The 19086-nt window shown below is 36.8% G+C and overlaps 1 protein-coding gene across 5 annotated transcripts in view; it reads left to right on the forward strand.

Moving 5' to 3' along the window:
• SLC13A1 (solute carrier family 13 member 1) overlaps nucleotides 1-19086 on the forward strand; it is a 143220-nt gene that overhangs the window by 92597 nt on the left and 31537 nt on the right. For 2 of the 5 annotated variants that reach the window (XM_086691208.1, XM_086691216.1), the window contains exons 13-15: nucleotides 2195-2356; nucleotides 3788-3925; nucleotides 5949-6114. In XM_086691208.1, coding sequence (XP_086547334.1) covers nucleotides 2195-2356; nucleotides 3788-3925; nucleotides 5949-6086 — 438 coding nt within the window. In that variant the 3' untranslated portion in view covers nucleotides 6087-6114. Of the gene's footprint in view, nucleotides 1-2194; nucleotides 2357-3787; nucleotides 3926-5948; nucleotides 7149-19086 lie in introns of those variants that run through there. The other 3 variants (XM_025929730.2, XM_086691231.1, XM_086691220.1) reach the window with 2 other exon arrangements.

Consider the following 19086-nt stretch of genomic DNA (forward strand, 5'->3'; position numbering starts at 1 on the left):
ACAGTACTTCATTACATCATTTATTTATTACATATTAAGTACATTAAAAGTACTTAGTACATGCTGGGGCACCTGGGTGGGTCTGTTGGTTAAGCATCTGCCTTCGGCTCAGGTTAGGATCCCACAGTTCAGGGGTTCGAGCCCTGCATGGAGTTCTGTGCTGACAGCTTAGAGCCTGGAGCCTGCTTCACATTCTGTGTCTCCCTCCCTCTGCCCTCCCCCTGGTCATGCTCTGTCTTTCTCTGTCTCTATCTCAAAAATAAATAAACATTAAAAAAAAAAGTATTTAGTGAATGTTTATTGAATGAAGTCCAGAGAGAATTTTACATAACCATTGCTAATACTACATTATGTCTAATTTTAGGGAGAAATAAAACCACCATTAGGAATAATTCTTTGGCCTGTCATCTACTATCTAGTTTATATAAAGTAGAAGTCTGGGGAGGCCTTTGTCACTTGAAAGTCATTGTAGGGCTGCTGGAAAAAAGCATCTTCTTAAAAAGTCCATGAGAAAGTTTTTACTCTTTGACTGATTAAAAACTCTCATTTCTAGGTCTTATAGTCATATGTGAAAAACTTAAAGCTCACAGCTGCTCCATTTCCTTATTCAGCCATCAGAGTAAAAAGGATGATGAGAGAGATGTGTTGTGTCCAGCCTTTTCGTTTCTGGAAAGTTAAATTTTTATTTTTCTCAAGGCGAATAACTATCTGCTATCTTCTAAATAGCCTCTAGGGAGATTGTCTTTTGCTTCTTACTTTATTGTCAATTTTTCTGTATGGCATTTGGACACAAAACTTTCGACTTAATAGGTGAAAAATCTCAGAAATTGTCTCAATTCTGAGTGCCACTTATAATGCCTTTTTACATCCAGATTTGGCTTGCCTCATAGACCACTCAAATTTAAATGATAGAAATATAAGGCAAATTCACTTTTTTCCCCTACTATTTCAGAAATAATGAGATCTGGTTTCTCAGAATCAGTAACTTCCGTTATTTTTATTGCTAATTTGAACTGTGAGGGAATCAGAATCGGTAATTCTGACACTGATGTTAACTTTGTTCATGTCTCCTTCCCAGAATATCTGTCCGGATTGGACTCTAGATACTCAAAGTGATTTTAAAAGCATTGGCCAGACCCTAGAATTGCCAAATCCAAGAAAATTAAAAGGTGTGGACTTCCTCTGATACACTAGCCCCTCCCACTGGAAGAATTAGGGAAACCATAGAAGGAGGTCTAGTTTGCTGTGAAAATCCTGGTACATAGAATTAAATTTCTGTGGGATATCCAGAATGACCCTATCCCTGAGTGGGTATGTTGAAGCCATGAATTTCAAAAATATGGCTGTGGAAAAATATGCCCCTAGAAACTGATTTTACAAAGATTTGGAGACAGTTCATTTTTTAAAATTTTGTTCCAAACTGTAATTAGTTTGGCAAATGTCCAGAACTCAATAACTCTCCTGGGTGGGAGTGATGAGAGAGCAGCTAGCTACTAAAGCATTCACCTCTTTGTAATTCGCTCTCTCTTAAAAGCCTGTTAACTTTGTTTTAATATAATCACAGTACACTAAGTGTCGCAGGTATGAACAATATTCATATAATCCTAATGGCAAAATTTAAATATTGATTTAATAAAAAGTGTTGATATATGAGTAAAGGAAATGGAGGGCCAGGAAATACATGTATGGTGGATGGTGTAAGAAAGCTGAATCCTTATGTAACGTATTGGAAAGTCAGTAAAGAAAATCTAAATTAGCAAATTAGGAAAACACATAGTTTAAAAAATAGCTGTAAATAGCTAATATGGGTTGAAAATTGTCTCTGGGGAACACAACGTAGGAATAGAGAGAGGCAGACCAGAGGGCTTCCATTTTCTTAAAGTCCTGTAGTACCACATGATTTGTCCATATAAATTAGGTAAAATTAAATTTTAATTTAAAAAACGTGAGAAGGCAATTCAAATTTCCTAAAGCATGTTGGTAGTGTTAAAATAAGAATAATTGAGAACTTCTCCATGTCAGAGCCTCCTAGATCTACCAAACTATGGGAAAATATGAAAGATTAAAGTTATATTTTAGAAACTGTGTTCTTAGGGCAAAGGTTACATTTTATATATTTAAATTGTGTCTGATTAAAATGAATTGTTTACAAATAACATTACAAATTATTATTATTTTCTTTTTTTTTTTTTAGGAATCAGGACTATCTAAGTGGATAGGAAATAAATTATCTCCTCTAGGTTCATTACCAGTATGGCTAATAATTCTGATATCTTCTTTGCTTGTCACATCTTTAACAGAGGTAGCCAGCAATCCAGCTACCATTACCCTTCTTCTCCCGATATTATCTTCATTGGTGGGTATCTCATTGATCTGCTTTTATACTCATCAAAAGTGTAGTGTTCTACTTTGCTTGTTCTCATATTGTGGTATGGGATCATTTTTGGTGCAAATGATCTTCCTATAAGTAGCTTATAGAGTGGTCTTTATTTGGGTTGATACTTTTTTGGGAGACCTCAATGCAGAACTCTGTTCTACATTCAAGCAGCAAGATCTTAAGAGAAGTACTTACCTTCTTTCTGCCCAGATTTTTCATTTGCAGATAAGTACAAGGGTCAGCCTGGATCCTTTCCAGCTGTGAGATTTTGGGATTCAGTGTTTCCTGGCAACTTCAGTATTTAGATGTCTAACACTGACACTTCTCCCTCCAGATTATTCCCCAGTTTCCGAGAAGTGGTTCATATAGGTGATTTGCAAGTGAATAAGAAGCTAGGCTTATGCTTCCGGCTTTAAGCTTAAATATCTTAGACATGGTTGTTTCTCTCTATAGCCCAGGGAATAGTTTTAAAAGATAAGTAAAAACCAGATTTGCAAGGAGAGAGAGGAAACGACAATCTACCTTTTTTCTCCCCACCTAGCTAGCAATTACAAGAAATAGCGTTAAGTAAAATGTTTTCCTTATTGGGACGGCTAAGTTTGGTGAGAGGTAGCACTTTAAATTAAGAAGGATTGCCCTTCTGAAATTGTTCTCCTCCAGCTCAAGGCGCCTATGATAGCATTCTTAAGCTGCTGCTTCAAATTAGAGAAGAAATGTAGGCAGTTTATACTGGCAAAATACCATTTTGGTTTTTCTGTTTTTTATTTCTCAACAGGGCACAGATGAAATGGCACAGTTAGAAAAGTTAGATGATGAATTAAGAATAGGAGTGACTCTTCTTCTGTGAAGATCCCTAAGCAAATTTTAAATTATATATGGCGCAGAGGCAGAAAAGTTAATGGGATAATGAGAAGCTTTGGAGCCAGAGAGACATAAGCCCCTACATAAGCTCTACTGCTTGCCATCTTTGTGTCTGGACTTTAACCTTTCTGGGCCTTAGTTTCTTCATCTGTTATTTGGGGCTATAGTAGCCATCTCATAGGTCATTGGGAAAATTAAGTTATTTTATATAAATACACACACACACACACACACACACAGCACCTAGCACACTGGATAAATGATAAATTGCTTCTGTTTTTATTTAGTTCCTGGAATAAATGATACTTTATTTTCTAAATGAACTGAGCTTTAATACTTATGTGGGCATCAATAACCATATAGACAACAACAAGAGGAAGAGACATTTCTGAAAAATATTCTTCAAGCTAGAGTTGCATTTATGTGTACAATTTTATGTCTTTAAGTTTTAACCTGCTTCTGCGAAAGTTTATTATAATAATTTTGCTCATTTTGATGCTTGGTGCCTACCTCAAAATTTCGCTTAGACTCCTTTGTCTTTCCCAACAGGCTGAAGCCATTCAAGTGAACCCTCTTTATATTTTGATACCTTCTACTCTGTGTACTTCATTTGCATTCCTCCTACCAGTAGCAAATCCACCCAATGCTATTGTTTTTTCATACGGCCATCTAAAAGTAATTGACATGGTGAGTGAGCTGTAAGAAAACAATCAGGTCCAATGTCTTGCGTTATCGCTCCTTTTACACACTAATCAACTTCCAGGGAAAGCATGGCTTGAGTTCTGTTTCTGAAGGTGAGTACATGATTGGTCATAGAATTGTTTTCAAGAGTGATACCAGAAGCAAACATGCCATTAGAATTTGCAGTCACAAATACAGATACTGAATGCATCAGTAACACTCTGGAAGAGGGAAAAGAGCATAGACTGTGTTCCACACAAGGGCTTCAACTTACATGTCAAAATCAGAATCCAACTTGACCTAGGCAAAAGGAAGAAATAGGATTAATGAAACTCAGCAGTCACGCCCTGTGGTTTTCTATCACAAACATCTTTGCAACCAACCAACATTCACTTTGAATAACATACTGGGCTCGGTGCCTGCTGATGAAAAGTCGTCTTTCTTGTTGTGATTCTAATAGTGGCATCTGACATGAAAGTGCAAGCAAGTCATAACGGAACATTTAGTGTGGTGTCTACATGTGGTGTTTCTTCCGATCCGATGGGGGCCCCAAAATGTGGGGCAACGATCAGGTGGAAGCCACCTGAAGCAGAACAGAGGAGATAGAAGTTGGCTGAAGACACCACAAGAGAACAACGGGCAGGACGGCAGAAGAAAGGCTGTCTGCAAGGAGGCAGTGGGTGGGGGGCGTTTTTAAAGGAGGAAGTTGAAGAGGTTTGGCAATATATGGAATTTTCCCTTTTTTGGTAACTGAGCCTGGTTGTAAGTAGCCCATTGGTCATTTAGGGCCTTTGGATATTTGGGGGTGGGTCGCCTGATGGGCCTGTCGGAATTCAGCCAGGTGGTCACTGTGGCCCTTTCTACATTCCCTTGCTCATGGCTGTTTGCCATGGTAGGCAAGGACTAGCTTGAGAACACTCTAGTCTCCCCCAAATCTTGATCACCATCTTCCAAACCAAACCAAACAGAAATGTAATGAAAGTAACTTCCATTAGTTTACTCTGCAGGTGCACTCCCCAGGTAAGTCCCAGCTCCCTCCTGCCACACACATTGCTGTCCCTACATTCCTGCAATGCAAACATTTTGGAAATGCCTCTGCAGAAGTCACATAATATTCTTTTGGAAAAGAAAATGTGTAGGACACCATGTAACCAGTGTCCTGTGCACATGAATTTAAACAATAAAAACAGGATTCTGGAATAAGTGAGTGGCTTGCATAGAAAGAAAAGGAGACTTCCTATAATAATCATCACTAGATATCTCCTTTTGCTTTGGGGCTCCATGCTTTAAAACAGAGAATGAGAGGTAAGCAGTCTTTCCCTGTAAAAAGTCAGACAGTAAATATTTGACACTGTGGGCCGTATGCTCTCTGTCACAACTACTCAATTCTGCCATTGTATCACGACTGCAGCCAACAACAATATGTGAACAAATAGTCATAGTTCTAGTACCATAAAACTGTATTTACCAAAACAGGTCATGGGCAGTATTTTGCCATTTGTCTCTGTTTTAATGGATAGAAAACAACTTTGAAATTTTTAGTAGCTACTAGGATGATGACATAAAAGCCAGAAAAATGGGCACTCTAAGAAAGACGGATAGAAGTGGCATTTTATTAAATCTCAATAGGAGAATACTAAAGGCTAAACTAATAATAGTATTGAGTGGACATGAAGGATCCAGTTATCATATCATGACCCGAACCTTACCCACTGAAAGACGACCTCAAAACTCAAATTCTGATTTAACATGAAATGGCAATTTTTTAAAGGGATTTTTTCTTGAGTTAGTTGATTCCAGTATATTCCTAAGAGGAACCTCTCAGCATCTCCAACTAAATGTCATTTAGCTGGGGACGGATTCTCCTTTGACATGAATGGAAGAATTCATTGTTTTATGAAATGACAACAATTTACACACATCATTTAGGGCGCATGTAAATCTGGCATATACTTTCTGCTACCGTGTTCTAACTCTCCTGTAGGTTTTCTTTTGGGGAGACTGACATTTATGCTCTTTCCTGTTCAAGGTTAAAGCTGGACTTGGTGTTAATATCGTGGGTGTCGCTGTGGTGATGCTTGGCATGTCCACCTGGATTGTGACTCTGTTTGACCTGTCTACTTACCCTTCTTGGGCTCCTCCAATTAGTAATGCGACCATGCCATGACAAGCATGAACATTATAACTATCCTGTGGTGAGTTTTGAGAACCATTGAGAATTCACTGCAGATTTGGCTTTGGGAAATTGATGACACATTTAAATTAGTCCTGATGTAGCTTTTGTGGTTCCAGTAAATGCTCAAAACCTGCTGGCATAACCCAGAGTTCACACCAAAGAGCATCTCCGTGCCTTTATCAAGAAGCTCACAGCTGAGATTTTGCTCATAGACCCTATGAATCCTGCTTCAACGTAAGAGTAATTTATAACATGACCTTCAAAGAGATTAGGTGATTTATTTCATTTTATAGTTTTGGTTTGGTGTAACATTTCAAACATCAATTTAGTATTTCAGAAACTTCCCATAAAGCTAGAAATAGGAAATAAAACATACCAGTTAGTTAGGTACTTGGATAAATCATTTCTGTAGTGTTGCTGAAGGGAATTTGTTGAAAAACCAAAGCAGTGGTCATCTGCTGGTGCAGAAGAAAGGTTTAATTTAAATGAAATCTGCACTCTATCATTTTAAAAAATACCAGATTATTTTTGACGTATACATATGATATGAAAACTGAAATTGAACTGGTAGTTTCAAAATTATAGTTGAATCCACTAAACAACAGAAATCTCATAGATAAGGATTAATGTCTACTTGACCTTATGGTTGGATTAATATAATTCATACCTTTATATCTCAGTGCACTAAGAAATGCATTTTGTAGAGCTGTGAATGATGCTTGCTATGATTTGCACTGTTAGCACAGTGTAGGTATAAAAGAAAGCTAAACACTATAAAACTATTAACACATTTATGTATATGTATAACAGTTTTGTTTATATGTTTATCTTATAAATACATAAATACAAAATATAAATATAAATCAGAAATACATAATGTCATATGTAAAAAGAGAAGATTCAGAAATCTAAATGAATTATCACTATGTATAGAGATAGAAAAAAGTAACATAACTCCATTATTTTCAACATTGAGGCAAAATATCAGATGAAAAATAAGAATAAAAAAGTAAAACTGTTGACATATTTATGAAATAAAAATTATTAAATTAACTATTGAACAATAATTTTATTATTACTAAATAGTTAATAATTTAATAATTATTAAATTAATAGTTATTAAGTTATTCATGGGCAAAAAAAAAGAAAAAAAAGAAGGGGTGTCTGAGTGGCTCAGTTGGTTAAGCATCTGACTCTTGATTTCAGCTCAGGGCAGGATCTAAGTTTGTGGGTTTGAGAGCCCCATGTCAGGTGCTATGCTGGTGGTGAAGCCTGCTTGGGATTCTCTCTCTCTCTCTCTCTCTCTCTCTCTCTCTCTCTCTCTCTGCCCTCACTCATGCTTGCTCTCTCTCTCTCTCTCTCTCTCTCTCTCTCTCAAAAATAAACTTTAAAGCAGAAAAGGAAAGGAAAGGAAAGAAAAAAAGAAAGAGAAGAGAAGAAAAAAGAAATCTGAACATCCAAACAAAAATAGAAAGAGAATAGTCTCCTAGCACTCAGGATGTGAAAAAGAATAAGGTCTATTGACATTTCCTAAATTCGACTACAGGGGAAAAAACGACAATGAAAAACAAAATAATGTGCACAGTTAGGAAAGGATGGAGAAGTTAAAACATAACAATTCTCATGCTAAAAATAAAGTGGAAGACAGGTTAAGAAAATACTTTTGGTATTTTTAATCTTGATAGAAGTCATCAGCCCTCATTTGGTTTTTATGCAAATGATGGTACTTATAAGGTTGTTCTTGAAAATTAAATATAGCAAAAAGTAGTTTTTAAAAAGGAAGACATTCCTTTAAAAATTATATATTATAGATTGTCTATGTTCATTGTCTATTAGTCAATGCAAAATTTATCATTTTTTAAAAAATTTGTCCACTTAAGCCTTACAATATATTGCTGCTTTATGTATGTCTTCTAAGTTCCCCCTATTCACTTATTTTTTTCCCTATCATATGTTATACTTTTACTTATGATCAATAGAATCTATTACTTTTTGGCTTTTTTTCTAGTCATTCAATTTATCACTGCTGAATTATATTATGTGATGAATACATTTTAATTATGAAAAAATGAAATGACTTTTCAAATTAGAATGAAGAAGTTTTCCCTTCAAAAAAATAATACAAACATTTCAGCTTGATTCATTTTAATGAATTGCTTCCACAGCTGCCAGCTGAGTACAAGAAAAATAATACTTAGTCAAAATTTGTTTAAGTGAGCCATACTGTTCTCTTGCTCCACCTTTATGTTTAGTTGACATATCAAAAATGACTTAACTCATCCATTTCACATTTGTCCCATTTACATCAAAGTTCTCAAGCTATTTTAGTTTGAAAGTTGTATACTGTCTTTGGAAGTTTCCAAAAGGCAATCTAAACAGATGATCAAACAAATCTGTGTCCTCCCACTCCATGGTAGAGAGTGTTTTTGTTATTATCCTGATCCTTTCTTAAAGGTTAACTAGAAATCTTTGTCACTTTAAGTCCCAGTATCTTCCTCAGGATTGGCTCTTGTCTAGATAATAGTAGCAATTTCACTAAGTGCCTATTTACTGTCTGTTCATGCAAGTGTTTGGAGGCCCCACTGGCGTATGTGTGTGTCTTTCACTCACTTCAGCTGCCTCTGTACATGTCAGCATCTCTAGAATTCAGACTTCCTTCCCTTCAAATGTCTGCACTCTTTCCACCTCACTTGGTCAACACGGCTTTGTTCTCTCCTTTCAGCCTGGGAGGTAGGGAAGTATGCTTTTAACCAATGAGAGTCATCAACCCTGTTATCAAAAATTGATAATATAATATCCTGGTACCTTGGAAGTTTCTTGACATGTATACTACATAGTATAATACATAAAAGATTTATTATTTGATACATTATTATATCTCTGCCATGGCTAAATATTTGATAAAGATTGGGGCGCCTGGGTGATTCAGTCATTTAGGCGTCCAACTTCGATTCAGGTCACGATCTCACAGTTGATGGGTTCAAGCCCTGCATCGGGCTGTGTGCTGACAGCTCAGAGCCTGAAGTCTGCTTCAGATTCTCTGTCTTCCTCTCTCTCTCTGCCCCTCCCCTGCTTGTGCTGTCTCACTCTTTCTCAAAAATAGATAAGTATTAAAGAAAAGTTTTTTAAGCAAAAGAAGAAATGAAGCACTTTATTTTTTTAATGTTTATTTATTTTGAGAGAGAGACACACACAGAGCATGAGTTGGGGAGGGGCAGAGAAAGAGGGAGACACAGAATCTGAAGCAGGTTACAGGCTCTAAACTGTCAGCACAGAACCTGATGTGGGACTCAAACCCAAGAATAGTAGGATCATGACCTGAGCCAAAGTCTGATGCTCAACCGACTGAGCCATCCAGGCGCCCCAGAAGCACTTTAATCAAAGTAAAAATTATGGGGCACCTGGGTGACTCAGTTGGTTAAGCCTCCAACTCTTGATTTCAGCTCAGGTCATAATGTCACTGTCGTGGGATCGAGCCCCATGTTGGGCTCCGTGTTGGGCATGGACCCTGCTTAAGATTCTCTCTCTCCAGGGGCGCTTGGGTGGCGCAGTCGGTTAAGCGTCCGACTTCAGCCAGGTCACGATCTCGCGGTCCGTGAGTTCGAGCCCCGCGTCAGGCTCTGGGCTAATGGCTCGGAGCCTGGAGCCTGTTTCCGATGCTGTGTCTCCCTCTCTCTCTGCCCCTCCCCTGTTCATGCTCTGTTTCTCTCTGTCCCAAAAATAAATAAAAAACGTTGAAAAAAAAAATTTAAAAAAAAAAAAAAAAGATTCTCTCTCTCCCTCTTCCTCTGCTCTTCCCCTGCTCACATGCATTCTCTCTCTCTCTCTCTCTCTCTCTCTCTCTCTCTCTCTCTCAAAAAAAAAAGGGGGGGGTAAAAAGTTATTAGGTAAGTTTTCAGGATGCAGATATCAAAAACACAGGTCCCCAGACTGTTTGTAAAAGCAAGACCAGACTAGACCAAGAGTAAACAGTAAAACAGTGTAGAACTAAAGCAGCAATCAATGGGTTTTTCCAAATATGGGGATCATCATTTGCCTAAGAAGAAAAAGACTCAGGGTTTAAAAAAGAAATAAAGGAGGTTTTCTTACTTATAGTATAGTGGTGTAGATACTGGGGGTGTTTTTAGGGGGAGTAGATTTTAAGCCAAATAATAAAAAATATTGTATAACATATATTCCTATGCCAGCAAGAAAATAATGGAAGTCCTCAAGAGAAAGATGATTGAGCACCAGCAAGCACCCAGAGACTTAACCAAGGACTGACAGTGGCAACTGTTAATCCCTAGACATCTCAAAATTTTCTTTTAATGGGTAGATACACAGGAAGCAAGGGATGGGTGACTAAGCCAGGACCCAAGCAAGTGTAAGTTGAATGGAAAACTACATTGAGTGAGGATCTCAAAGGGCTGTATTCTCAGAGCAAATGTGAACTGGGGGAAAAAAGCCCATCCTATAGAGGAAAACATCAAAGGAACCTTCATGTTTTGGCCTATGCACTAGGTAGAAGAGTAAAATCTCCCTTGAGAATTCGTAACTGTGCAGGTTAGGGGCCTAAACTCTCAATACCAGTGTGTATTGGAAAAAAACCTTAATCTGAAACTTTATCTTAAAACAATCCCGGGTTGGTAGTATGCCCAAGTATCTGGCAAAAGGAAGGAGCACCCTCTTCAGCCTGGGGCTCAGAGAATTACTAAGGTGAAATCTCTGTGAGAGATTATAATCAAAACTTGTAAATTCTGCCAAGACGCAAAACATACTGTGCAAGAGCCTGAATAATCCAAAGGACAAAGACAATAGATACTCTACTTCTCAAATACAGAATATAAAATGAGGAAGTATAATGTTTGACAATATAAAAGAGGGTATGAGAAATATAATAATTGTGGTAGGCAGAATTCTAAAAATGTCCTCCTAAGTTTTCTGTCTTCTGGTTATTCAATCAAACACTAATCTAGGTATTGCGATGAAGGGGGTTTGCAGATATAAATAAGTTTATTCATCAGCTAGCCTTAAAATATGGAGATTATCCTGGATTATCCAGATGGGTCTAATGTGATCATATGAGATTTTAAAACCAAAAGAGGAATACAGAAGAGTCAAGGGGGTGAGATGAGACAATGGGAAGTCAGAGAGATTGGAAGCATTATAAGGCCTAACTCATTATTGGTGGTTTTTGAAGATGAAAGGGGTTATAAGCCAGGAATGCAGAAGACTCTAGAAGCCGAGAATGACCCCTGGTTGAAACCCAACAAGAAAACAGAGGCCTCAGTCCTACAGATTCATGGAACTGAATTCTGCCAATCCTAAGCCTAGAAGTTGATTCTCCTCAGGAAACTCCAATAAGGAACACAGCCTGGAAGATGCCTTGATCTTAATCCTATGAGACTTGTTTTGGACAAGTCTGTTAATCTACAGAATTTTAGGATAATAATGACTATTGTTTTAAGCCAGTAAATTTGTGGTAGTTTTTATGACAACAATAGAAATCAAATAAAATAAGGAATGAGAGACTGTAAAAAGTGACCAGATAGATCTGAAAAAGTATCAAATATAAATTTTAGACATGAAAACTGTAAATTAAGTTAAAAACTTAATGAATGGGTTAAATAGCACATTTTACAAACCAGTAAAGTGTGTGAACTTGACAACACATTCCCAAAAAAATTAATTAGAATGCAACACAGAGATAGACAAAAGGAGCCCTGAAATGGAAGTAGAGAAAAATACAAGCTAGAATGCCAAATTATAACATATGTTTAATTAGAATTCCAAGAGTAGATTTAAAAAATGAAGGAGACACAATCACTGAATACAATGAGTGACAGTTTTCCAATACTATAAAATAAATGAATCCAGATTTTCAAGAAGCATAATGAATCCAAAGCAGGACTTAGGGGGGAGAAACAGTAAATCTACACTCACCTACCTGATTGTGAATAGTTGAACAACCAAGAGAAAGACAAGATCTTAATAGAAGACTAAGGCTTAGACTAAGGCTACTTTCTCAAAAGCAATTAGAAACAGTGAAGTATCTTCAAGTGCTAAAACAAAGAATTGGATATCTAGAAAATCTATGTTTTAAGAATAAAAGAAGGGACACCTGGGTGGCTCAGCCAGTTGAGCACCCAACTCTTGATTTCGGCTCAGGTCATGATTCCAGGGTTGTGGGATCTGCATTGGGCTCTGCGCTGAGTGGAGCTTACTTAAGATTCTCTCTCTCTCTCTCTCTGTCTCTCTCTCTCTCTCTCTCTCTCTCTCCCTCCCTCTCTCTCCCTCCCTCCCTCAGCCCCTCTCCCCCATTCATGCTCTCTCTCTGTCTCCAAAATATAAATTAAAATAAAATTTCAAAAAAGAAAACTAAAGAATTTTCAAACTAACAAAAACTAAGACAGTTTGCCACTAACCAAAGCTCCAAAATTACTTCTATTGGTCATATCAAAAGAAAAAGAATTCAAGGAAGAAGATAATGTGGCACAATAAAAAATGGTGAATAATCAAACTGATAAATATATGGGTTTGAAAAACCAAGTAGAATTAAAATACTAGAAGCGCAAAATGTACAGTTCCAAGGAGACAGAATAGTCTATTTTGCTCTCAAGCCCCATTTTCTTGGCAGTAGGACACTTAATCTAACTAAATCAAAGCCAAATTCACCATTTCAGTGTTTTAATGGATTTCAGAGTTTAATTTAGTCAAACTTAGTTTTTGTGTTTTCGATCCTCTCTCTTATTTCCTTCAGCTTACAGTTTTTATCCAAGTTTTGTGGACCGTACATGTGAAACTCTCACTGAGTGACTGTAATGTATCTAGTCTTTGTGATTAGACTGGCTTCCACCAAGATGCACAGTCCTCGGAAGTGTACAGTTCTCATTGGTTTTATCATTCACTTCTGATTGAAAGATGTACTCACGCGACTCACATCATCCCTGAAGTCAACATCTCCTCATTGTAACCACAGGCTCTATTGATCCACCGCTTGAAGGGCTTTCAGGACTTTGGATGCTCTCTGCATCTCTCTGGGGTCCTGGCAGTCTGAGGAGGAAAGTGTGTCTAAGCCCCACCTGTACCACACTCCTTCCCATTAGTCTGCTTTCCTGCTGGACTGCATGTTAAGTGCAAGGGAGAGAGAGCCTGAAGCTCACATCTTATACCCAGAAGAGTCAGTATATTCATTCATTCATTCATTCATTAAATAAGTCATTAATTAATTATTCATTAAAAATAATGGATGCAACCTTATAGCCACAGAACAGAGCACATCAGCCTAGCTCAAATGGAGACCAAAACCATTGTTTGTCTTAAGAAGTGTTTATGAGCATAGGATCTGGAGGCTGATTGCCAGCACTGAATCCCTGCTCTCCACTCACGATTCCGTCTTCAGATGTGTTAGGTAACCTCTGTATGCTGCAATTTCCTCATCTGAAAATGGGAAGGCAGAAGGATATTTTCATGGAGTTACAAGGATTAAATGAGTTAATTACACAGAGAACACTTACAACAGTAACTGGCCATAGTAAAAGCTCAGTATGAGATAGTATTCTTCTCAGTGTTGTATCATTTTTATTCCTCACCACAGCACACAGAAGTAATTGCACTCATAAAATCACTAGACTTGGTCAGACTCCTTCTTCAGGAGGCTCTTAGCCAAGATCTCATTGAAACCTTAGGATTTAAGTTAGAAAGGTTACTCCTAGTTCATAACACCTAAGCAGAGATTTCCAGAGAATCTTCTAATATTTACCCAATAAGTTGAGAGAGAACACTGGAGGTGAAACAGTGACCAAAGTATGTATTTTTTTTTAATGGACCTCAATTTATAGAATTCAGTGCACAAAGACTCTATAAGGAAATTTAGACACCATAGACAGTACTGTAAGCCAAGTTGAATAACTTACTGAAATAATGTGGCATTATGTTCATATCGAATGAGCCTCTCACTCCATTAAATGATTCTCATCATTAGTTTTCACTTCAGGGATTTTCAAATAGTTCAAAACTCCCCATGTTGCCAATGCTCCCTGGAGCATTGTCTGCAGGGTTGTTGATGAATCCTGACAGCTGTAGTTCTGTGCACCTGCTGAGCTGAGCCTACCCTCTGACCTCCCCACAGCAGCACGTCTACCGCTGGGCCACTGAGTCAGATGCTATGCCTTTGTGGTTATTGTTCTGTATAAAGTACGCCCTGAAGATTACCAAAATATCAGAAATGTCACGCAGCCTCCTCCTTCATTCCAAGAAGATTTGTGTGCTCTTGAATCCATGTGAAATAGCCAGCATTTCCATTATTTTTCCTTATTTATTCTAATTGCTTCATTCTGCCCTTTTTTGTTTCTTTTTTGTTTTTTGTTTCTTGATGCATTTTTTTTTTTTAAGCAAACGTGGTTTAGATTCCTCAGAAAAGTCAGATACTATGTTTGTTAGAATCTCAGAATAGCGATCTCTTAACAGTGCTTCTACACAAAAAAATTACAAATAGATCACTTTGCACATCTACTCCAGATTCAATTATGGCCTATGGATCAATTTGCAAATAGAGCTTGAAAATTACATACCTTATATTTCATACAACGGCTTTCAAATTCCATGTCATCCTGATAGAAAGTAGGGGAAGTTTTGGTGGCACAGTTTAGGAAAGAAAGATGTTCTGAAAACAGGAAATTTGATTTATTTTAACATGACTGCCGTGAAATCGGCTTCTACTTTGAAGAAAGACTTCAATTCCTCAAACAATTTTGTATGTGTTAGATGCTGGACTTCCAGACTAGCTTCCAGAGTCCTTCCTTTCCTAGCACTTCTTGACGGAGTTGAGGGACTTTTACCACCTTAGACAATTAAAATATGCTGTGTACCAGAAACAAACATTTTTGAGACTAGAACAAGAACCCAATGAACTCTAGTCATAATGGATAAATGAACTGAGGAAGAATTGACATTTTAAAAATTTTGAGTCTCCTGACCCATGAACACACTGCATTTCTCTATTTATTTAGGTATTCTTTAATTTCTCTGAGCAATGTTATATAGTTTTCAATGTACAGTTTGTTCATCTTTAAACACATTTAACCCTAAGTGTTGCTATTGTAAGTGGTCTTATATTTTAGCTTCAATTTCTGGTTGATAGTTGCCATGATTTAGAAATGCCATACATTTTTATAAATTGATTTTGTACCTGCACCGTTGCTAAGCTTACTTAGTATTTCTAGTTCGGTTTTGGAGTGGGTTGGGGGGGTTTTCTTATTGTTGTTATTTTGGTAAATTTCATAAAATTGTCTACATGATATCTTCTGTGAATAAAATCAGCAGTATTTCACCCTTTCCAATCTGATTACTTTTATTTCCCATTTTATCTTAAAATATCTTTGTTTTTTCTTCTCCTAGTATCATTTTTTTTTACCATTAATTATGAATGTGTGCTGTTGAATTTTCAGAGCCTTTTTAATCAGATTGAGGGAACTCTTCTCCTGCTAGTTTGCTGAGAGGTTTTTTTTGTTTTTTGTTTTTTTTTAATTAGGAATGGATGTTGGAATTTGTCAAATGCTTTTGCTGCACCTTTGGAGCTTATATTCTAGTTTTATTTTGCAGTCTTTTAATATGCTAAATTACACTGAATTAGACAAACTTTGAACATGATATTTTGTATTTTATATATTGTTAGATTTTGTTTACCAAAATTTTGTTAAGAATTTTTGCACCAGTGTTCAGGATGGACATTGGTCTGTAGCTTCCTTACTTTGTTGTTTTTGTTGTTGTATTAGGATAATGCTTGCCTAAGAGGATGAGTTAGGAAGCATTTTCTTCTCTTCAATTGTCTGGAAGAGTTGTAGAATTTAAATTATTTTAAATTTACTGAGATTCTTTATGAAAGAATATTGTTTATCTTGAGAAATATTCTGCCTTGAAAAGGGTATGTATTCTGTTGTTGTTGAGCAGAGACTTGTAAAGTGTCAATTGGGCCAACTTTGTTGATACTTTTTTCAATTATTCTATATTCTTACCGATTTTTTTTCCTTCTTGTTCTGCCAATATATATCAAGAGAGGAATTTTGAAATCTTTGCCTATAATTGTAAAGTTGTCAATTACTTGCATTTTGACCTGCTTTTGCTCTATGTTTTTTAAATTCTACTTTTTGGTTGGTGTGTAAACATAAGGTTGCTATGTACTCTATGCCTTTATCACTGTATAATGCTCTTTTTACCAATGTTGATATTCTTCACTCTGAAATATATGGGTATTAATGTAAGTATACTTTATAAATTAGTTTTAGCATAGGTTATCTTTTTCCAGTCCTTTATTTGTAACTAGCTTGTGTCTTTATATTTAAGGTGAGTTTCTTATAGGAAATATGATTGAATCTTGTTTTCTTATGTATTAATCAAATATGACTGACTCTGCTATTTAAGTATTTAGGTCTTTTGTATTTATGTTACATTTTGTATAATTGCACTTAAATCCACCATTTTGCTATTTTTTCCTATTTTATTTGTTCCGTGCTTTGTTTCCCTCTTGTACTGCCCTCCTTTGGATTATTGACTTTTTTATGACTTAATTTTATTTCATTCCTTGACTTATTTATTGTAATATTTCTAGTTTCTTGAAGATTCACAGTATACATCTTTAACTATCACAATTTACATAATATATTACTGCTTTATGTGTAATATTCTTTTTTTTAATTTTATTTTTACTTTTTAAAATTTACATCCAAATTAGTTAGCATATAGTGCAACAATGATTTCAGGAGTAGATTCCTTAGTGCCCCTTACCCATTTAGCCCATCCCCCCTCCCACAACCCCTCCAGCAACCCTCCCAGCAACCCTCAGTTTGTTCTCCATATTTATGAGTCTCTTCTGTTTTGTCCCCTTCTCTGTTTTTATATTATTTTTTGTTTCCCTTCCCTTATGTTCATCTGTTCTGTATCTTAAAGTCCTCATATGAGTGAATTGATATGATTTTTGTCTTTCTCTGACTGACTAATTTCACTTAGCATAATACCCTCCAGTTCCATCCACGTAGTTGCAAATGGCAAGATTTCATTCTTTTTGATTGCCGAGTAATACTCCTTCGTATCTATATACCACTTCTTCTTTATCCATTCATCCATTGATGGAAATTTGGGCTCTTTCCATACTTTGGCTATTGTTGACAGTGCTGATATAAACATGGGGATGCATGTGTCCCTTCAAAACAGCACACCTGTATCCCGTGGGTAAATGCCTAGTAGTGCCATTGCTGGGTCGTAGGGTAGTTCTATTTTTAGATTTTTGAGGAACCTCCATACTGTTTTACAGAGTTGCTGCACCAGCTTGCATTGCCACCAACAGTGCAAAAGAGATCCTCTCTCTCCACATCCTCGCCGACATCAGTTGTTGCCTGAGTTGTTAATGTTAGCCATTCTGACAGGTGTAAGGTGGTATCTCATTGTGGTTTTGATTTGTATTTCCCTGATAATGAGTGATGTTGAGCATTTCTTCATGTGTCGGTTGGCCATCTGGATGTCTTCCTTGGAGAAGTGTCTATTCATGTCTTTCGCCCATTTCTTCACTGGATTATTTGTTTTTTGGGTGTTGAGTTTGATAAGTTCTTTATAGACTTTGGATACTAACCCTTTATCTGATATGCCATTTGCAAATATCTTCTCCCAATCTGTCGGTTGCCTTTTAGTTTTGCTGATTGTTTCTTCACTGTGCAGAAGCTTTTTATTTTGATGAGGTCCCAGTAATTCATTTTTGCTTTTATTTCCCTTGCCTCCGGAGACGTGTTGAGTAAGAAGTTGCTGCAGGCAACATCAAAGAGGTTTTTGCCTGCTTTCTCCCCGAGGATTTTGATGGCTTCCTGTCTTACATTGAGGTCTTTCATCCATTTTGAGTTTATTTTTGTGTATGGTGTAAGAATGTGGTCCAGGTTCATTCTTCTGTATATCGCTGTCCAGTTTTGCCAGCACCACTTGCTGAAGAGACTGTCTTTATTCCATTGGATATGCTTTCCTGCTTTGTCAAAGATTAGTTGGCCATACGTTTGTGGGTCCATTTCTAGGTTCTCTATTCTGTTCCATTGATCTGAGTGTCTGTTCTTGTGCCAGTACCATACTGTCTTGATGATTACAGTTTTGTAGTATAGCTTGAAGTCTGGGATTGTGATGCATCCTCCTTTGGTTTTCTTTTTCAAGATTGCTTTGGCTATTTGGGTCTCTTCTGGTTCCATACAAATTTTAGGATTATTTGTTCTAGCTCTGTGAAGAATGCTGATGTTACTTTGATAGGGATTGCATTGAATATGTAGATTGCTTAGGGTAGTATTGACATTTTAACAATATTTGTTCTTCCTATCCAGGAGCATGGAATCTTTTTCCATTTTTTTGTGTCTTCTTCAATTTCTTTCATAAGCTTTCTATAGTTTTCAGTGTATAGATTTTTCACATCTTTGGTTAGATTTATTCCTAGGTATTTTATGGTTTTTGGTGCAACTGTAATGGGATCGATTCCTTAATTTCTCCCTCTGTTGCTTCATTGTTGGTGTATAGGAATGCAACCGATTTCTATGCATTGATTTTATATCCTGCAACTTTGCTGAATTCATGAATCAATTCTAGCAGTTTTTTGCTGGAATGTTTTGGGTTTTCCATATAATGTATCATGTCATCTGCAAAGAGTGAATGTTTGACCTCCTCCTGGCCGATTTGGATGCCTTTTATTTCTTTGTGTTGTCTGATCGCAGAGGCTAAGACTTCCAATACTATGTTGAATAACAGTGGTGAGAGTGGACATCCCTGTCTTGTTCCTGACCTTAGGGGGAAAGCTCTCAGTTTTTCCCCATTGAGGATGATATTAGCATTAGGTCTTTCATATATGGCTTTTAGGATATCGACATATGCTCCTTCTCTTCCTACTTTCTTGAGGGTTTTTATCAAGAAAGAATGCTGTATTTTGTCCAATGCTTTCTCTGCATCTGTTGAGAGGATCATATGGTTCTTGTCCTTCCTTTTATTGATG

The sequence above is a fragment of the Puma concolor genome, chromosome A2 (assembly GCF_028749965.1).
Source record: "Puma concolor isolate L17-30 chromosome A2, mPumCon1.1.hap2, whole genome shotgun sequence".
Lineage (NCBI taxonomy): Eukaryota > Metazoa > Chordata > Mammalia > Carnivora > Felidae > Puma > Puma concolor.